The sequence below is a fragment of the Hylaeus volcanicus genome, chromosome 1 (assembly GCF_026283585.1).
Source record: "Hylaeus volcanicus isolate JK05 chromosome 1, UHH_iyHylVolc1.0_haploid, whole genome shotgun sequence".
Lineage (NCBI taxonomy): Eukaryota > Metazoa > Arthropoda > Insecta > Hymenoptera > Colletidae > Hylaeus > Hylaeus volcanicus.
Window position 1 is genome coordinate 15,104,667 of NC_071976.1, and position 21,397 is coordinate 15,126,063.

Consider the following 21,397-nt stretch of genomic DNA (forward strand, 5'->3'; position numbering starts at 1 on the left):
AAAAATATTCGATAGTAGTTTAACATGTCTATTATTATGTGTAAAAAGATGACCATTCCAGAATTATTTATTACGTAAAATAAAAATTCTTGAGAAAAACCTTCTCACACATGCGGTAATAGTCGTTTAATACAACTGTGAACGTAAACAGGGGAATATTTCTATGATTCCTGGAAATTTCTCCCGAAATTTAATTTGTACTCTCATTTTCGTGCGAACGAAAAATCTCGAGAAACCGGAAACGGCGTCCACCGATCGTAGCTGGATGGAACGCGTGCCCGCATAAAAGTGCAGTTCGTCGAGAATGATGCGCGCGCAGGAACGGATGTTCTATATGCGGAGGACCGGACGCGTTGCGCGACGTGGTACCTGACGCGTTTGTCGTCGTACTAAAACCGTTTCTGTAAATAAACTCGTATCTGTCAGAGTCGGCACCCGGCAGACGGCGAGACTCTTTTTGCCCGTCTTCATATTGTTCCAGCGAAAATTACGAGAACCGCGGAGAACGCAACACGGACGCCTTGTTACAATTGCGTGTTCCCCCTTTTTGCTGGACGAATATTCCACTCGCGAACCCGTCACGCGCCGCGCGTCGCTCGGTTTTGCACGACACACGCTGCTTCTTTTTTTCTACCGAGTAATGAACCTTAATGACGCAGTTTGCCACAATTCCCCGCAATTCGCGCGATTCGAATCGGCCGACGGACCCCTTTTGATCCGACATTTTTCGCCGAGTTTGCCAATTGTGTGTGCACCCACTCTGCGTTTGGATGCCTAGCTTTGCGATCATTTCTCGCTTGTAAGATTAATGGAACTTCAAATAAATGTAATTTTAGTTGATATATATTGGTGTAGGTACTTAATAATGTAGTTATATTAAAATACACTTCGTCAAAAGAAAATGGTTTATTTTTTAATAACAACTTCATACATTTTGCAAAAAAATGATAAAACATTTCTAATTTATTCAAAAATAATACAATTACGATTGGACATAATTATAAGACACTGCTTAAAAGAAAAAGAGAATGTACAAAAGTTCTGAAAATTTATACACATTTTGAAGTACTAATAATGTGTAGAGCCTCCTTTATTTTGAACAACTTCGATCATTCGTTTCGGTAGACTTTTAAATAAATGTTTTATATTCTTTTGATCTAAGTCTTCCCAACCTTTCAGATTTGCTACCTTCAAATCATTAAGACTATTCTATTGTTTGCCACCTTCGTATACTCTTCTACTCAACTGACCCCACACATTTTCTATAATATTGAGATCCGGAGACCGTGCTGGCCAATCTAAAATTGGTGAATTTTGAGCATGAAAATAATTTTTTACAACTTTAGCTGTATGAACAGTTGTATTGTCCTGAACTTGATTTCGGTCTTCCCATTATACTCGATGCCTGCCCATAACATCACAGATCCTCCACCACATTGACGGCGACTTAAAATTCTTGCTTCTTTTCGTAAATCGTGAAAATAATATTTCCAACCATCAGGTCCATCTAAATTCATTTTCTTTTCATCAGTAAAAATCACTTTCCGCCATTTTTTTGTCCACTGTAGATGATTAAGAGTAAAATCCAGTCGACGCTGTTTGTGTACTATCGACAAAGGTGGTTTAACAGCAAATTTTTTTCGTTTCAGATGCTGTGTCTTTTGTATAACTCTTTTTACAGTCTTTACAGATACTTTTAACCCAAATTCTACTAAAATTTGCCTAGGTGTAAGAGCTGAAATTGATGCACACCTTAAAACTGCTCTTTTATCTCTTAAAGTAAGGGATGATTGTCTTTCAGATCTCTTCTTTTTTCCGTAATTTTTTGGATTATTTAAAAAATTACGAATTACACACCTACTTCTTTTCATTGTTCGTGACATTTGTTTTAAATTCTCTCCTTTTGCTCTTCTCTGAAAGATTTCTATTTTTTCCTCTTCAGTTAGAACTGTACCACGTGGCATGATTTTAGTTTTAATGTTTTTCTATTTTATACTAAGAAAATCACTATAATAGAGAATTCACAGTACGAAACACACGAATACATTTAGATTCAACGACTGTCTGTAGTCGACTAACATTAATGTCTTCATCATCATTTACGTTACATACATAAGCTTATACATATTTTTTTTTTAAATAAATGGGGTGTCGTATAATTATGTCCATCAGTGTATGTATATGACACTAGGGTGGTTTTTAACATGTTGGCTGCTAGGCTAAGACTCGTGAAAATGTCTACAAAGTTAAAATTTTGTCTCGAGATTATTGAAGATTAGACAATTTAACATTTGACCCGCTCATTGGACAAATTGATTAACTCTATAAAACCAAGAGTTGAGAAATGCGATGAAATGGCCTCTGAAATAAATTATTTATTATTCAATAGCCTCAAAAATTTTGTCATTCAATGGTGTTAATCTTTATTATTCAGGAAAATTATTATAAATATAGAAAGTTATGACTAGACTGGGGATCTTAATGCATTTATACGAAAATTTGAATGTGCAAAAACCTGCAAAATGCACATAATATGCAAGAATATAAAAAAGATCGAAAGTAAAGTTCATGTTATAATATTTGCAGAATAAAATATATTCCTATTTAGGTTAAATTTTTGTAGGCACGTTCGCGAAGATTTTATTTTGCATAAAGATCCACGGTCTAGTCATGACTATACAAAGTTCTTTGACACTTAAATTTAAGATTTTTCAAAAAGTGGAGTTAATCGATTTGTGCAGTGAACGGCTCATTTGTCGTAGTGCTTTGTTGTTAGTTAACTATTTTTGTATTGTTCACGAGTCACTTTAGGGCTATATTGATAATCACACATAGCTCCATTCAAAATAACTTAGTCACCTCACTTTCACTTTTAGTACAAAGTTCAGGAAAATATCTATAGATGATGCCTGGGCACTTTTGAAATGGTATTACTTGAAACATCATTTTAAATAGTACGTTATCTGATTTTATAATGTTTTTCATTCCCATGGTCACTATTGAAGTAACATTATTTTAAATATTACATCAAATAACATATTATTTTATTTTATAATTATTTGAAATAATCGTTTGAAACTGTGAGATTGTTCTTTAAAACGATACAAGATGAAATCACAAGTATATGATGAGTTTGATATTCTTATCACTTCAAGAAAAATTATTCTACTACTACAAAAGGAGCTTAAATTACACCTTTGTACTCCAAAGCAAATTTGTCAAAAATGCATGTTTCCCTGAAGTTTTTCATGCAAATGTGCAGAAATTGTGCTGTATACAATCATGCAGAAAAAAAATATGAGTCATTAAATAGAAGAATACATAGAAAAATACGTAGAAAACATAGAAATAATCGTTCTGCTTAGTAGTTTAAAGAATCAGGTTTCCTTCATTCCAGAAGTATTTAAAAGCGAAGGAAAGAAAAGAAAAAAAAATTTAATTACAAAATTGAAGTTAATCGCCTTGCCTTCTGGGACTCATTAAGAGTTACTATTAGAAACTTTCTAATCATACTAATGATGACTGGTGTTATCCTTAAGTCGTTCTTCAATGTATAAAAAACTAAATTAAACGCAATTTAAATTGCTTCCTATGTTGAAGTATCCTATCTTACTTTCATTACGAAGTTAGAATGTTCTATTCGAGCTGTTCAATTAACTGTTACGTTAATCACGCATTTGCCGTCCGTGCACATGTTCCAAAGAGTTATACCGGGTGAGACACGCCAAGAATGACAGCTAAATATTTTCGAAGCATGGCTGATTTAAAAAAAAGATCTTAAGCAAAGTTAAAGTGCTTTCGGGGGCATAATTTTGTCTCATCTTGTTTGTTTTATTCTACACAAACATAATAAAGGAATTTGAGGATCATCAACATTAAAAAAAAAAAAAAAAAATGTATGTCGTATGTTAGATGTTCGTTGATTTTGTTTTCTAGATCTAGATTCTAGATATGAAAATAATATTACTTACGATATTATTTATTTCTCTCAAACGAAATTCGCAATAAATTATATTAACACTGAACATAGAGCAAACTTATGTGACATATATATTTAAATATGTATCACAAATTTATTTATAAAGAAAGTAATACAAACATTCGTTGAATTTATTTTCTATAACAGATTTTGCAAATGACTTTTTTCGTGTCATTAATATTATGTAAAAACAAAAAACCCTATAAAGCAACGAACACGTAACGTATATAACTATAAATATAAAAATGATTAAACACGGAGAACGAGACAAGTCATTTCTAACAGTCACATTTCACTGAATTTGAGTTGAACATGTGGGGCACGATGTCGTTTGAGGCATATGATGAAACGCCTTGACCTAATTGTACCATCGAATTCATACATGTGCCCGTATGAACCCGCATCCTGTGCGTACAAGGAATGAACTGTCATTCGCATCGCCTTCTCGTGTCTCCTATCTCATTTCCCTGCATTCCAATTAAAAATTCAACTGCACACGGCGCACGCTGCGCTCGAACACTCGTATACCTTCCTTTCTCTACTTTCTAATAAAAACTGATCTCCAGGAATATTACTTTTTTTTTTGTAGAATATGTAAGGATTCAAATATAAATTGTTATTAATCAGGTTTAAAATAAATCGGCATACTTAATAAGTGGTTCAGAGGATCCTGTTATCATGAAAGTGATGTTAGTTAATTAACTTAGAAAATAAAACCATTTCATGCAATCATTCTTCGTTTAGTATTATGAGTTACTAAATTCATTTTAATAATTAATTAAATAGAATCAGAGGTGGGTAATATTTGTAGAGACAATATTTTAAATACTATTTTAAATAATAGATTCCTCAGAATTCAAATAAAATAGCATTTCAAATGGGACATAAAATTTCAGCAAATAAAGTATTTTATTTTGATAAAGTAAAACTTAAAATAAAATAATTTATTTTGGTAATGTATAGTTAAGGCATGAAAATAAATATTTTATTTTGATAATCTAACACATCAAGTAAAATATGTTTCGTTTTAATAACATAAAGCATAAAATTAAATACTTTCCATAGCTCTTCATCTGAATGAATGTATGCTCATTGAATGTATATTTATAATGCAGAGGAAAAGTACTACGTTCGTCTTAAATTACCAAAATAAATATACTTTACACTATAATTTAGTAAAATAAAAATATTTTATCTGCTGATAATAAATTAAATAAATAAAATATTAGTTGAAATACTATCTTAAACATTCTTTATAACAAATAAAATATTTTATTTTTAAAAATACTTGCATGATCCGAAATAAAATATTTATTTACTGTTTATTATTTAAAATACGTATTTTACCCAGCTCTGAATAGAGTGCAATATGAACGAATTTTCGACAAATTCATTAGGTGAATTCCATTCGTATCTGAACAATATCGTTTCTGTTTTGTTTAAAAAATGACAACCATGTTTTTTTAAATCGAACACAAGTTGGTTATATTTAAACAAAACAGACAAACAGTGAAAAGAGAACGATCACGAATACTTACTAGTAAAATAAAGATAAATAATAACATTGTTATCCTAAACGAAAGAAAATATATTAGAAATATGAAACATATGTTATGTACTTGGGTACGTAACACTATCTATAATACAAATATAGGAATGTGTATTTTAATTATTTAATAATCATAGCGACATTTATTGACAATATGCAATGGTATTCATTGATCCACTTTTAGTACAAAAATTCATCTAAACGTAAACTATCATATTCCAAACTGTAAATGAAAGTTTTATACATATAAATAAAACGTGGGACTTCACTTATAAAACATAACATGTTTCACAATAAACATATTACTTTAAACAAAATTCCGAATAACAAATAAAAAAGGAACACCTGTTTATGTCTTTTTCGTTAAACAAAAATAAAAATTGCAATTATAACATGAAATAATGTTTCACAATGAACAAACAAAAATGCAACATTTATACCCAATAAAATTCATAAATAAATTGTTATTCGTTCTTTCTATCAATTACACATTATTCGAATAAAATTTTATTTATCTGTAAATGCTTCTCTCATTAACGCTAAACTATGTGTAACTTTGGCAAATCACTAAATATCACGTAAAACGCTTTAATGAAGATCAATTATAAGTGTGTAACATTTATTATCTGAGGAAATTAATTATTTTGCAATAAAAAATAGCGTTAAAGGTCACGTTCTTGCAATGTATACAAGTTCAGAACCGGTTAATCAATGAGGTTCATCACTTTGTTACGTCAAGTAACGTTTATATGAATAACATGTATCTTAGCAGCGATAAATCACTATTATCGTGGTTATTATGTCGAACATTGCGTACCAGCAAGTCGTTTAATTACCGTTGGCTATCAGTAACGGCTTCTATCAAGCACTTTCACGTCGGCGTCGGTTGCCGAGGCGCAGTATCAGCACAAGAAAAAAAGTTTACTTTCCTTTTCCACTGTCGATTTCCGTGAGGCATATGGTACGGAAATCCAAACAGTTTCTTCGTATACTTGAACGCTCGCCGTATGAATAATCAATCATCGATAACGTCACTTTCAATTACGCGATCAAACCGCAAAAAAAATCGAGGGAAAAGGTCATGTGTTAAGCTGGGAGCGTATGTAGCACCATGTTTTTTCGAATACGCCCCTTAATTTAAGTGTATTATCCGTTCCATGAAACTAAAAAGAAAGAGGCAGCTTGGGTTTTGCTTATTTAAGTGATTTGTTATCAACAGTAATTATTGCACTCCGAAAGAGTAGTAGCTGTAAAGATTTCTACAAGGGTGAAATTTCAATGCAAGAGAATTGGAAATTACGTAATATAACGTCTGTCGTAGTGCACACTTATTTTTGAAAATAATTAACGAATGAAGTACCAAATTCATGAATACTATCTACATTAATTTTCTATAGAACCTCATCAATGGAATTAATTTTTTTAATTCCTTAGTGGCAGTGGCAGTCAACGTATTAAACTATTTTGTCTTACAAAGAGTAATAATCACTAATAATAACAGGGAAAAAAGAAAGTTATTTAAATTAGAACCTCACTATTAAAATAAATTTTTTAAATTTCTTAATGGAAAGCCCTGTCATACACATATAGATGACATTCTACAATTATTATAATAATATTAACATTTCATTTTGCATAAGTGCACATACCTTTTGATTATGTTTAGCATGTATTTATTATATTGGTTTACACCATAAATGGATAAAATCCACAGACTAGTAATCATCAATAATATGTGAGTAAAAGAAGAGTTATTTTCTTGAATACTTTATTAGGTTGTCTCAAAAGTTTCTTTCGTTTTATTAATAATTAATATATACACAATATTGTATGTTTTATGTTACATTACTGAATTGTGTACGATTCATTTTGCTTCATTACTGTTACAGCATCAATGTCTAAGAAATTAGATTGTCTATTTATATAAACACTGCCACAGAAAATAATTGAATGCAACTAACGAAAGAAACTTTTGGGACAACCTAATACAATAAAAATAATTTGTTTGGCTACCTTACTGAAAAGTGTCGTCAACAATGTATGAGCGGCATTGCTGTAAACATATTAAGTTATTGTTTCTTACAAGAGTAACAGTCAATAACAGAAGAGGAAAAAAGTGTCGCGTAGAATATCTATAAACTGTTCTTCGAGATAAACGGTTCGTTCGATCCTATCGCGATCGTGTCGACGGAATCATTGTAAATCATTCCGCGTACGGCACACCACTGACGTCAGTGGTGAACGTTTATGCACGGGTGTTAATTGCCGCTAATAAGAAACGAACGTTGACCCACTGTGGGACACGTATCGTGCTCGTATCAAAAACTGTGTCAATTAAGGGGATTACGTCATCGCTTCTCGGGAAGTTTGACGAGAAATGTTGCGATGACAGATCGATCGCGTATCCTGGTTTATTTCAGAGCAGTTTCGGCCGATGACAGACTACCGCGCGGTGGCAATAATTTTGTAATCAGCGACCAACTCCCGGCTGAATTCACTTTTTTTTCAGCACGTTGATTTATTCCTGATTGTTGCAATTCAGAGTTCTCTGTTTGGTAATCAATTTTGCTTGTTCGATTTTCCTTTTAGATGAAAGGGGAATTTTGTGGAAGAGTCGAGAGATCATCAAACTTCAATTATGAAGGTTGATTCGTGATTATTGAAGTTTAATAATTAGACTGGGGATGTTTATGCAAATTCATATTTTCACACATATTGAAAAAAAAAATTGAAACTTGAATTATTGTTGATATTAGGTGGACTGGAAAGTAATGTCGTTTCTTTTACATTAAATTCAAACAGATTTTTTATAAATTTCCATTTTTTATTATTAATTGTATAATCGCTCCCGTTATCAATAGCCTTTTGCCATTTAGTGTGCAAATTGGCAATGCCAGATCGATAAAAATCAATGAGCTGATGAATGATAAACAAGTATTTAAAATTGCAAAAACGACATTATTTTCCGGTTCACCTAATATATTATGTATATATGCTTTTGTTCACATTTCTATAGATTTTATCATATTTTGAATTGTCACAAATGCATAAACCACTTATCAGTGAATATTTTTTTGTCGGTATAAAAATTTGTTTGAATATTCTGTGATTTTCGGAACATAAAGGAAAAACTTGAACGAAATACACTGTGAATGGTTATTCGGCCTATATAAATGGGTATGTTGTCACTTTTTAATAACCCTAACATACTGTAATTTTTTTGCAAGGTTCTTCATGATATATCGTGAATGAGAAAATATTATATTCGGCGATAATTTACTTAATCTTCCAAGTCTGAAATATTCGTAGGTTTTGCTTAATAGAACTAACACTACCTTATGGTAGAATTACACTACCTCATTATGGTTTTTGACTAAAAAGAATAGAAATTACAGTGCTGTCATTTTTTACATTAACTTGGATCAGTGTCTTATTATTATTATTATTATTATTATCAACTACTTCCAAGTGCCAGTATCCTATTTAACCAATTTTTTTGCTATGAAAAAAAACGATATTTCCTATATTATACAGGTATAGAATATTAATACAACATTTTCGAAAACAATATATAGAAAATAAACATGAATTAAAAAAATAAACAATATTTAATATTTAATAAGTTAACACTGTTCACAAGATTTTCAATTGGAAAAATGAGGATCAGCAAAACAGAATTATTCTAAAAGAATGTTGCATATTGTAAGGGAATTAAGGAAGACCTAAAATTATGTAACTGAAAAGATTTCTGCGGGTGTTTCAGAGCACACACTGCGTAAAAAAGGAAAAGTACAGTGACAAAGTAAGAAAGTATAATAAAAAGCTAATGGAGAAGTATAACGAGAAAAGTTTAAAATTATGAAGGGGTGTAAAAACAGAGTGTAAAATAGGAACTAAAAATACCGCGGTAATCCCTGCAACAGTTTACGACACGTACTGCTGCGTTATTACTGTATTTCATTCCTCCACTCCTGGTGGAGTTAAAAGTTCACTTAAACATTTCTTTCACTGACCTCTGGTATTAGACAACGCAGTAATCCTTGACTTATTTTAAACATTTTTAATCATGACTTTTTTTCAGATAATATCGTATTTCTAATTTGGAATAGTTTTACTCTACAAATTCTATTTTCAACGTGTTATATTTCGTGCATATTCAAAATTTATACTCGCTGAACTATTTTTGGAATCTGTTTAAATCATTCATTTATTATAGTGCGGCAAAAAATGTAAAATATTTCTTAAATAAATATTGGAAATACTGAAACTGTGAATGATATGTGTAATAGCTATGCAAGTGAGTCACGCTACATTCTATTTTTGAAATTAAAAAAATGAAATAAATTATTTCGCCCAACATCAAACATAAGTTTCTCAATCTACATGTATTAATTTTTTTTTTCAGTATGATTCAGTTATTATTAAAGTTTAAGTTATGAAGGTTGCAATTTCACTTTACACAAACGAATACTGAATTGAATCTAAACCTATGGATCAAAATGTAGAAGTCTAGAATTAATTTCAACAAAACAATAAATATATGTATGTTATAATCTCAAATGTCCAATAAATGTGTTGATTTCATCACAAATTCTAAATGTTCATCAATTTTTAACAAACTGTATCTTTAAAATTAATGACTAACCTGTGGATACTTATGGAATTATGGCAAGTATAAATATCTAATAAGTTACAAGGATGTGTGTAAATGAACAAATATATAAAATGTAAAGAATAAAATACACGTCGCAACATTTAGAAGACGAAATGTACTTTAATTTACGTTTCTCTTCTTCATCTGTGTATACAACAATAAAATTTGCATGAACATTCAGAGTCTACTCATAATGTAATTGAAAATTGTTACTGCATTTACAGTATTTTCAGCCACTATTTCCTCCTTTTCTTAATTCCCCTAGAAAGAATTTGATTAGTCTGGTTAGGCTTATTTATGCGAATCAATTAGTGTATATCTACTACTAGCAAGGAAATCAAGAATAATAAACTAAACGAAGCTCTTGATGAATCAAACGTAAAGTTCGCAAAACTCGAATCGAAACTAACTAATTTCCAATGAATTAAGTCGTTCGTTAGGAACAGGCTATGCGACGAGTGTTAGGCAAATAAACGTTGCAACATAAATCGATTCGATGATCGAAGGAGGGTTTCCTCGACGCCTTTCAAAGCACCTAACGAAATACTTTTGACCCTGTCGCTTTGGTTGCGTTAACGACCCTTGAGTAGATTGGACTGCCTTTTGCTCCAACATCGTAAAGCTGTCTGGTCGCATAACGGTGCTGGTGACACCTTTGCAGGCCGTAGCTTTTACCTCGTGACGAAATATGCTGCCTCGGCACGAGGGAAGCGTAAGTTTCAAGCTTTACGATACTCGGAATGAAGAATCTCGCTGAGCCGTGTATAACATATCCGCTTTCAACTATGCGTGTGCCTTAACACTGTGAACGCTAAGAATGTGAATCGAATTTGGAAGATTCGTAAAATGTTCAATAGCTTGAACAGATGTTTCTACGGAAAAAGGTCTCCCAGGTTGTACTTATAATAGGATAACTATTGGAGCAAAGTGATTCAAACATTCATCATCCTCTTCTCCTTTCTTCTTCATCAATAAAGGAAGATTCTTCGTGGACTCTCCAAAGTAGAATTGAATCCTTATTCTTTAACTACAATTCAAAACTGATGTAAATATATGTATACAGGGTATCTACGTATAAGTCCGGACATACGCAGAGTATCAATTCTACAACAAGTTTCCAACAAAAAATTACTCTTAGACACTTTCTTTGTGTCGGCTTATTCTCGAGTATTTTCACTTTTAATATTTTTTCTGTGTTTTCGACTTGACACTCTTTAAACGGCCATAACTCCACTAAATTATAGTGCAAACTTAAAAGTAAGTACACCATTCGAAAGAGCGTTAAATTTACCACTCTCCTGATGCTAAACTAAAATTTATTACGTAGATTTAACAAGTGAAAAATTAGGTCAAACTTTACATTGTGAAAATTTCAAAAAGTTTGACTTTTTCTCTATCCGTTTTCCGGTTTTAAATACACAGTTGTTTGGCGGGCACTCGTTGGGAAAAACATTCCTCGAAGTCTCAGCTTTCGAATGGTATTGTCAAAACAAACTGTACGCTGGTATTTTAGGGAGAAAATGACTAGTGAATGCAGAAAACGTGTGGGTTTTTAGGAGAAAATCGACATTTTAAAACAAAAATCGACTTGTCACTTTAAAATTAGCTTGACATCGGGTTTGATGAATTTTTTGGTGACACTCCCGAGTCTCCCCAATTAGGAACAAAACTGGTTTGTTTATACCTCAAGGCTTTGCTTTTTTTTTTCAATAAATTATTTTTTTCAAATTTAGACTCCTTTATCCGATCTCCTGTGCCGAAAACATCGATTTTTTGCTTTGTGAAATCGATCGTGTTCCAATCTCCATATCATTTACCGGTACGCCGAGGTTGATTTTGATTAAATAATCTCTAAGAACGAAAATTCTATGGATACATAGTTCAAAAACAATTATTATTCACCTCGTACTGAGGCTCTACACACGGTTGGGAGATGCTTGAGGTGTCAAAAAATTGGTTTTTTTCCTAATTGGGGAGGCTCGGGAGTGTCACTAAAAAATAGTCAAGTTAATTTTAAAGTGACAAGTCGATTTTTGTTGAAAAATATCGATTTTCACCTAAAAACCCACGCATTTCTGCATTTAAACGTCATTTTCTCTCGAAAATACCACCGTACAATTTTTTTTGACAATACCATTCAAAAGCTGAAACTTCGAGGAAGATTTTCCCGAAGAATACCCGCCAAACAACTATGTCCTTGAAACCGAAAAACGAATACAGAAAAAGTCAAATTTTATTTAATTTTCAAATGTAAAGTTTGACCTAATTTTTCACTTGTTAAATTTACGTCATAAATTTTAGTTTGGCATTAGGGAAATGTGAAATTTACCGCTCTTTTGAATGGTATACTTAGTTTTAAGTTTGCACTGTAATTTGGTGGAGTTATGGCCGTTTAAAAAGTGTCAAGTCGCAAACGCATAAAAAATATTAAAAGTGGAAATTCTCAAGAATAAGGCGACACAAAGAAAATGTCTAAAAGTAATTTTTTGTTGAAAATTTGTTGTAGAATTGACACCCTGCGTATGTCTGAACTTGTACGTAGACACCCTGTCCCGTAGTCCCCTCCTTAGCGGGGGTCGGTTTTGCCTGAGGAGGACACGGTTTGTTCCACCCCCTGACCGTCTTCATCAGTTGACAGAAAACCCCTAAATGAAGAACAGCGGTTCTGTTCTTCATACATATCTTCATACATATTATTCTATTAAATACATGCTTAGCTCGAAACTCTGTTGTATTTATTTACCAAATAAATATCCAACACTTATAATATGTTTCATGTTCGTTAAGTGTTTTGTTTTACAAACAACATTGAACAAGTTGTAGTTAAAAAAATGAAAATCTACTGTAGCGAGTGAATGTTGAAATGAGTGCGAAATGCGCGCCGAATGAATGTGAACGAACGAGATCGAGCGACAGGTGACAAGCGTGAATGATTAGCTAATGTACAGAGTGATAGGTGTGAGAATGTGTGCGTTTGAGGATACGTGAACGGGCGCCGAAAAGGAACGAGTCAGATGGATTGTTCGAGTCGAAAAATAAACATCTTTGAAAGTAGTTCCGACACTACTATCGGATAGGGGAGACCGAAATAATTAATCTGCTTTATATTAAAAGAAATAGATTTTATTTCTCACAACGGCTAGAGAGTTCTTCACGTTATGAAATCTCATGCTCAACTAACTAAAACTACGACCCTAGAAGGAAATCAGGGTTCTCTCATCTCTCCCGAGTGTTTATGTTTCACGTCGCCACAGTTCGATTGTTGAAACAAAGTATCGACGGCGATACGTAGAAGTGAAACACTTCGGAGAACGCCGATTCAATTTTGACAAAGAACAATAAGTTCATTCTTCTTTAAACGTATTGATAATCCAACATCTACTAATTAGAACTAGCAATGTTATATATTTGGTTGTCCTAAAAGTTTCTTTCGTTAGTTGCATTCAATTATTTTCTGTGGCAGTATTTATATAAATAGACAATCTAATTTCTTAGACATTGATGCTGTAATAGTAATCGAGCGAAGTGAATTGTTGCGAAGTGACTTTTGGGACAACTTAATATAATGTATGTATTATGCATTATATATTTCATATATATAATTATTGTAATAAAGTGTAGTCAACATCATGTATTATATGTTATAGATCCTTGCAGAAAACATAATCACAGAAGAATGAATCAAGATACTGGAAGTCACTTCGATGATTATATTTCTTTTAATTATGATTGACAAAAAAATTAGCTTCAAAGTTAATTATTATATATCGTTGTTTACGAAACAAAACACTTTACAAAATTAAGCAAAATCAGCATATCACTGGAATAGATTTAACACTATAAAATATTACAATACATTGGTTTTAGCAGGTATCTTCTGAAAGGCACTCTTATTATATTAGTTTAATAGATGTCTAATTCAACACAAATATTACCGTGTTAGATATGTAGCATTTTTTTCATTTCCTGATATATGATCTATTTTTCTGAACTGAGACCTCTAAGCAGCATTTCAACTGGCATTTTCAATTTCACCTTGTTACGATATGTAAGTATTTTATTTTAATACTGATCTCAAAGTTCAACTCGAATAATCTGTGGCATTGGAAAAATTATAATATCACAGTACACATACATTTCACAATTATGTTGTACGCGAAGTGCAACATACTTTGAAATTGATGTATTTTAACATTTTATCTGCAGTAGACAGATGCATTAAGCGACGAATAATGTCTACATTCTACGTGGATTCTTATTTGAAATTTGTTCATACCCATTTCAGTGAATTTTCAATAAATATTTTCGCAACGCATATAAGATTCTGCTTTATACGTTTCGCGAACGTTTCGTAATAGAATCGCTGGCTTCTGCGATGACGTCGTATACTTATCTCGAGTGAATTGCTTCCGTAATCATTTCGTGCCAAGTGTTATGTAGTACACTTCAAAATTGAAGTTCTTAAATTACCCTTATATCAAAGTGATACATTACAAAAAAGCAAATTTGCAACTCTTGCGTGTATCACTTTTTCAACTACGATCATTTTTATTTTCAATATTCTCGAATGAAATATTTTTTAAATCTAAACTCGGCTCTTAATGCTTTTCGTTCTTTGAGAATGTGTTCAAAAGTAAATATTAATTGGACCATATACAGCAATTTAATTTTAGTTCGTTTAATCATCCGTTGACTTTTCGATGCCAATTTACCAAAAGTATATTGATCACGTGGAACATTTATTTTCACATGATTTGATGCGCGTATATGGTTTTGTCAATGATGGATGGAGTGTATCGATTTAAAAACAAATTAATTTCTTTGAATGTTGTGTGATTAGTTATAAGTAAACTGAGGGTGTTTTTGCGCTTATGGCAAATAAAAAATACGGGGAAATCTACGTACACAAATGTAAGAATATATAAAATCTCAATCATACGTTACATGTTATACTGTTTAGAAAACAAGACGTACTTTCATTTAAATTTCAATTCTTTTTTTCTCCTTACATATTTAACGCCGCATCAACCATTGATTATTAGCGACTGTCTTTTTTTTGTATCTATGCAAATATGAATTTTTATTAATCGAATATTGCTTATTGAAAATATAACGTATATCATATAGTACATGAAAGCACTGTTCTCTTTTATAATAAACTGTTTAGTTAGTAATATGAGCAAGTTAGGAGACAAAACTTGCATTTGCACCAAGAGGGAAGTCCCTTAGGGGATGAAGCGCAAAAATCGAAATTGTTCTTATACGATAGCGCATAATTAGCGCATAAATTCTGCACGTTTTCCTGTCAATATTGCTTATCATTAATATGTGGGGGAGCTTACTGGCAGCCTAATCAGCCCTCCCATTCAAATAAATTTTTTTGCATTAAACGGAGCGAGCGCAAAATTTTTTTCTCACGAATTTGAAGAGCGCATAAATAGTGCATTATTATGGAATTTTTTCCTGAAATTTTATTTAAATAGGGAAGCTAGCTAGGCAGACGTGATTTAACACAAATGTGTAATCTAGGTTATTGTTTTGATAACAAAAAGTGATATTAAATTTGTTGTTTTAAAAAAAAAATTTACGATCTTCTTCGGCAGTAATTCGTGACTCAAAAGGCTACACATATACTTATCCCTCGAGTAATTGGAATCATTTTGAACTATAAGAATACATCTCGTAGTTGTCAATAAATGGGTTAATTGAAAACATATGTTACGTACGTGCACTCCTCGCGGGCGTTACCGAAGTGGTACACGTACTATCGATCTCAATGATCTTTATAAAAAAAAAATAAGGATACACTGATAGAAACTTAACTATTCGTTTTATTGAAAATATAGGTGTCTGCTATGACATGCTACGCTTATGACGGTAGATTTGTATCTGATCTTGCTTTGAAAAATGCCACCCTCGAGGACTCGAAGGTGGTGGGAAAAATGATCGGGTGGAAATGAAAATTTGTTTGTGATTGGTTGAAATATTCGGTTACAGAAGGAGACGTCGGCTGAGGAGGAAAACGATAACTCTATTGTTTGTAAAAGGCTAGCGGAAAACGGTAAAAATGACCGTGCGAAATCTGCTCGCTAAATGTAGTAAAACCTAAGCGCTTACATTTTGGGAACGCGCATTTATGATAGGGTCGACCAGAATTACCCTTAACTGTCGACGGCGGAGAATATAATTTTACGCTTAAATAAAACTTACAACCTAACAACATATAAACTTTCATTTAAAGTGAAACAGTTTGATATATTTGATTATAAAACAGAATCCAAAAGTCCCTTTCTGACTACCCTTTATAACGTTTCTTTCTCAGAGGCGTATGCATGCGGTAAGCGTGATCGCGACATGATTAGTCGAACAGTAATCTTCATCGTTTGGATCAGAACGATCGACGAAACGATCCGAGACGATCGCGAGCAGATAGTTGCGTGGGTACCACTTGGGGGCTGCCACGTAACGTCGAGTCATTGGATATTCATTGAGTATCGCGAAGGCCGATAATGATAATCCGTTGGAAGAATGCTGCGGTCTCAGAGCCACAGTTATGCGGGGCAACTAGCCGCATGTCAATTTGTTCCCCGTTGGTCACCCGTTACTGTCGATATCAGTGACACTTGGCACAAGATGATCGCGGAAGCGATGCACTCGGAACAAGTATGCATACGGTATCATCGCAGACACCACTTTATTACCAAGTATTCACAAGAAATAAAAAACAAGCTGTGCACAGGTTAAAAAGTAAAGGAATTTTTTATACTGGCTTAAGAATCTTGTTTTTTTTTTTTTAATAATGGAATTATTAAGTCAGTCATTTGAATCATGCATGTCGAAGCCTTTTTTAAAGTTACTTAATCGTTAACAATGCTTTTGTCTTAATTTTTGGTGATAAGTATTGAAACACAGGACTCGTTATATTCATAAATCAATTTGCCTTTTATTATTGAATTTCAAAGATATATCAGCATGAGATATTTATATTGAAACATATTGAAAAATATAGCAGTACAATAAGTATACGTTAAGAGTTGATGGATGGATCATCATATTTCTCATTTGATTGTAATTAGGCGTAGATATTATCATCTAAAATAAGAAAATCGAATGTACTCCATACCATTTATGTTTTATTAAAAAATAAAATTCTAATTATTCCTTTTTGTAAAACCCATTATAATGTTGAGCTATTGTTTACATGGAAATGTTATCATTTTTATGAATCGATTATGGTAACTTTTTATGAAAGTATGATACTAGTAGTTTAATTTTGTATTACTTATTAAGTTTTGTTGTATATACGTCTTTAATTTCAATCTATTCACAGTTATTTGTTTGTCGAGCATCTCATTTTTTCGAACTTTTATTTATTTCTTCTTACATCAATGATACACAGTCAATCTCATAAGTCGTTCGTCTCATGTCTATTACACAAAATTATCTAATTTAAATGATAGTTTTAATGCTTCCAAATAAAGTTCTCATCATAAGCATGTACATGTGTAAATTTTATTCATGAACATATTTATAATGAAAGATTTATTTAAAAACATTACACCTATCGTTTAAATTAAATAAATTTCTTTAATAGACATAGGGGGTACGAATGACAAATGAGACTGACCCCACAAAATCAATAAAAAGTATCACACTTTCCATCGGCTTCCTTTTCCTTCCTTTCATTCTCAATTAATAAACTGCTCTCCGAAATTTCACCATTTTCTCTTATCGCGTCTAATAATGTAATATTAATACATTGTTTTCTCACTATTCCCTCCACTCTTCGTCGACGATTCGAACGTTCGACGGAAGCCTGGAAATGTGAGAGCATGGTTCGCAAATTTTCGCACACTTACGGATGCATGGAGGCGAACAAAGGTACCGTATTATGTCCATTTCCGCGTGACTTTTCTTCGACGGTGATTATCCCGGAAACGTCCCTTATCAGCGTCAACATCCACGTGCGAAATTCCAAACGGTCGTTCCATCATCGCGTCGTCAAAGGTTGATTGTCGTCGCAGTTCGACAAGCGTCGACGAAAGACTGGGAAGACTTCCTTCTCGAGATGGCAGCGCGACAACTAGCGTAGGTATTTAATAAACGCGTGGTGACTTGAACACGTGGGCGAAAGTTTTGGCGACCGTTCTTTCATCGTAATCGTGGGGCTGCCAACCTGTCTGCTGGCCCGAATCAGTCGTCGTCATACAGATGAAAAGGAAAATGCTCCTTATACTCAAATTTTTGTTGGCTGTTATTTGAAGAATTGTAACAGATTCTTATTTTTTTTCTTTAGTTAAGCTTCTATAAAACTCTCTAATAATGAGAATTATATGGCGTTACATAGGTTTGTAGATGATGTAATTTATCTTACATTTGAGTTTATTTTGGTAATCATTTTCATTATTCATTATTATTTTCTACCCGCTGAAAGTACAATTAATGCAAAACTGTATTGCAATGAAATAGAAGCCTTTAAATGCATTTAAAATGAGTGAAAATAAAGCAGAATTACGTTAAAATTATTTTAATTAAACATACAACGTTTTAAAAAAGATTTGTATGGTAAAAATGTCTTTTATATAAACGGTATTTCATATGTACCAACCTAGTGGATAAAACATTTTTTTATGAATGAAGAATTCACAAGTAAAACTTTGTCGATTTTTCCTTATTTATTACTCGAATAATTTTTTCTTTGTTTATCGAAGACAATAAATATTTACTCTTTATGGAAAATAAGAGTACCCTATGGGAATAAAAGTAATCCTTACATGTGTATGTGTGTAAAATATTCCACGTGATATTTACACATTATATATGATCTTTCTGTCCTGGTTGTCGTACATTTGTATGAAATATGTAGTTCTTACGCCGTATGTGATTTCCATATGATTCGTGTGGTACTTGTCTCATTCTTATGTGGAATGTGTCTTTATATACCGGTTGTCGCGTTTTTCTGTGTAAGAAGTGGTTATTAAAACACTTTTTCTACATATTTATTGATTGTTCCAGCGTTTCTTACAAGCCACAAGTGGACGGACGTCGTAATTCGGAATGCGACATTCACTTTTACGTCGCTCGCTGCAATTAATGGGGCATAATGAACGGCACGCTGGAATTTATGGCACGACACGGAACAGGTCTGATTATCTTCACATCGTTTCTCGATGTCACGGTTAAACGTATTGTTGATTTCTATCGCTGTCCACGCTCGTCGATTTCGATTGTAACTTATTTTTGAACACGCAGTTGTCGCATAACTGAGCGCAAGGTATTTATACTATTTTAAGACAAAGTAATTGCGACTCGTGAAACCTTTCGATTAAACATGGACGTTGCTCCTCTGAGTTTGCCAAGTTTTGTTGTTAAACAAGAAACAAAATTGTAAGTTGACGATGACAAAATAGTTTTCAAATCTCGATTCTATCTGACAAACTGCTATTATCTCTATTTTTAAAGAAATTGAAAAAGAAAAATATACTCTTAAAGAGAATTCAATATGTAATGTATTAGTAATTTTTGTTAAATCTAGATTAACGTCGCATCAATTCATAGGTAATTATTTTATTACAATCTTTTTAATAGTATGAACTGATTGATTTGTTAAGGGGTTAGTCGCAATCAGGAAGAGGAAAAACGACATTTCTTTGTAGTTTTTTTTTTAGTTGCATAAGTAACAATTAAGTATATTATAAGGCATGTTTTAAACAACTAAAAAACATTTTTTGTTTTAAGAAACGTTTAATTTATATCGTCATAACAGCCGATGACGTAGACGATGATTTAAAAACATAGGTTTGGGGTGAGCAAGATTTCTCTACACTGGTTTCCCTGAAAACAAAAACAAAGGTAGATGTCGAAAATAGATTAGTCTAGCGGATGCCTGAACGAAGGATTTTGGAAAAAATTACTTTAAAACAAGATGGCGTACATTTGAAGTTGATTTTCAATTTTTTCACTAAAATTAAGCAATTCAGTACAGGATAAAAAAACAGTATACAAGAAAATAAAAAATCCTTCGATCAGGGACCCGTTAGACTAATATGTTTTCTAAATCTACCTTTAGTTTTGTTTTCAAGTGCACCAGTTCGAAGAAATCTTGCTCACCGCAAACCAAGTGGCCTCTCACCCCATCGCCTGTTATGACGAAATGAATTAACCTTTTTTTAAAACAAAAATTCTTTTATAGTTCTTTAAGACATACTTTGTAGTTCGTTTCTTCTTGACTAATTGCGAAGCAATTTTCATAATTTTTTGCAGCCAAAGTATTTGACATGAACTTTTCAAATTTAGTACATTTATTTGTTGTTCACGCAAGGAGAAAAGGGGTGCAAATAAGTATAACCAAAATTGCGCACGAAAATGTATTTCCAAACCAAAATGAACTAATCTCGAACGAAAGAAAATATAGCAAAATGTCAAATGCGACTCGCACCGTTTCTCGTGCGCGATCAGCTTATCAACAACTGGCACGCCCGTTCCGAAGGGCTCGCTTCACCCCTACTTGCAGATCCCTCACTCTTTCACAATCGCGTCAGCAAACCTCGATTCGAAAATGGACAAGAATCTGCATTAATTAATTTTATTAAAATGAATTCTTGAAAAAAAGGAACAAAGTTCTTTCCTTCTTGTTGGAATATTAGCCAACTATTATTGTTAATTTATTTGTTACACTGGAGATAAGCAAAGAACATAGTGATCACGATAACATGTGTTGAATGTACTCTTTTCCGCGGTAATGGAAACGAGGTTAATACAAAGTCAACACTTTAATTTCATAAAATAATCCCCATGTAATTTTAGTTTTACCTTCGACTCGCTTATCATTTGGTAAACATTGATACCGTAAAATAAAAGGAAATATTTATAATAGTATAAAACTAAGAGCTATATAATTTTTTTAATTACTACGAACTGTACATAATCACGTCTTTGTTGCTGTGAATATTTTATTTGTATATTTAGTAATATTCTTTTCGATCAAAAAATTTTAATAAATTATATGTGATGGATATAATCAAGACATAGCAATTTTTTGTGTACTACTAGATTATATTTGCAACGTATTACTATATTGTATACGTGCGCGTGTGTGTGTGTGGATAACACTCATTGTCAGTACCGTTTCCACTAACAAATAGAATTTGTTTACTATGTCTGTAAATCCATCAGCTTATTTCTCTTCAGTCTTCTGGTTCCTGGTGCTTGACCT

At 32.5% G+C, this 21,397-nt stretch overlaps 1 protein-coding gene across 1 annotated transcript in view; it reads right to left on the reverse strand.

Annotated features, from left to right (window-relative positions):
- Positions 1–18,656, reverse strand: part of LOC128880803 (uncharacterized) — a 154,561-nt gene extending 135,905 nt beyond the window's left edge. Inside the window, exon 1 of the mRNA XM_054131304.1 lies at positions 18,042–18,656. Coding sequence (XP_053987279.1) covers positions 18,042–18,081 — 40 coding nt within the window. The 5' untranslated portion in view covers positions 18,082–18,656. The remainder of the gene's footprint in view (positions 1–18,041) is intronic.
- Positions 18,657–21,397: the final 2,741 nt, after the last annotated feature.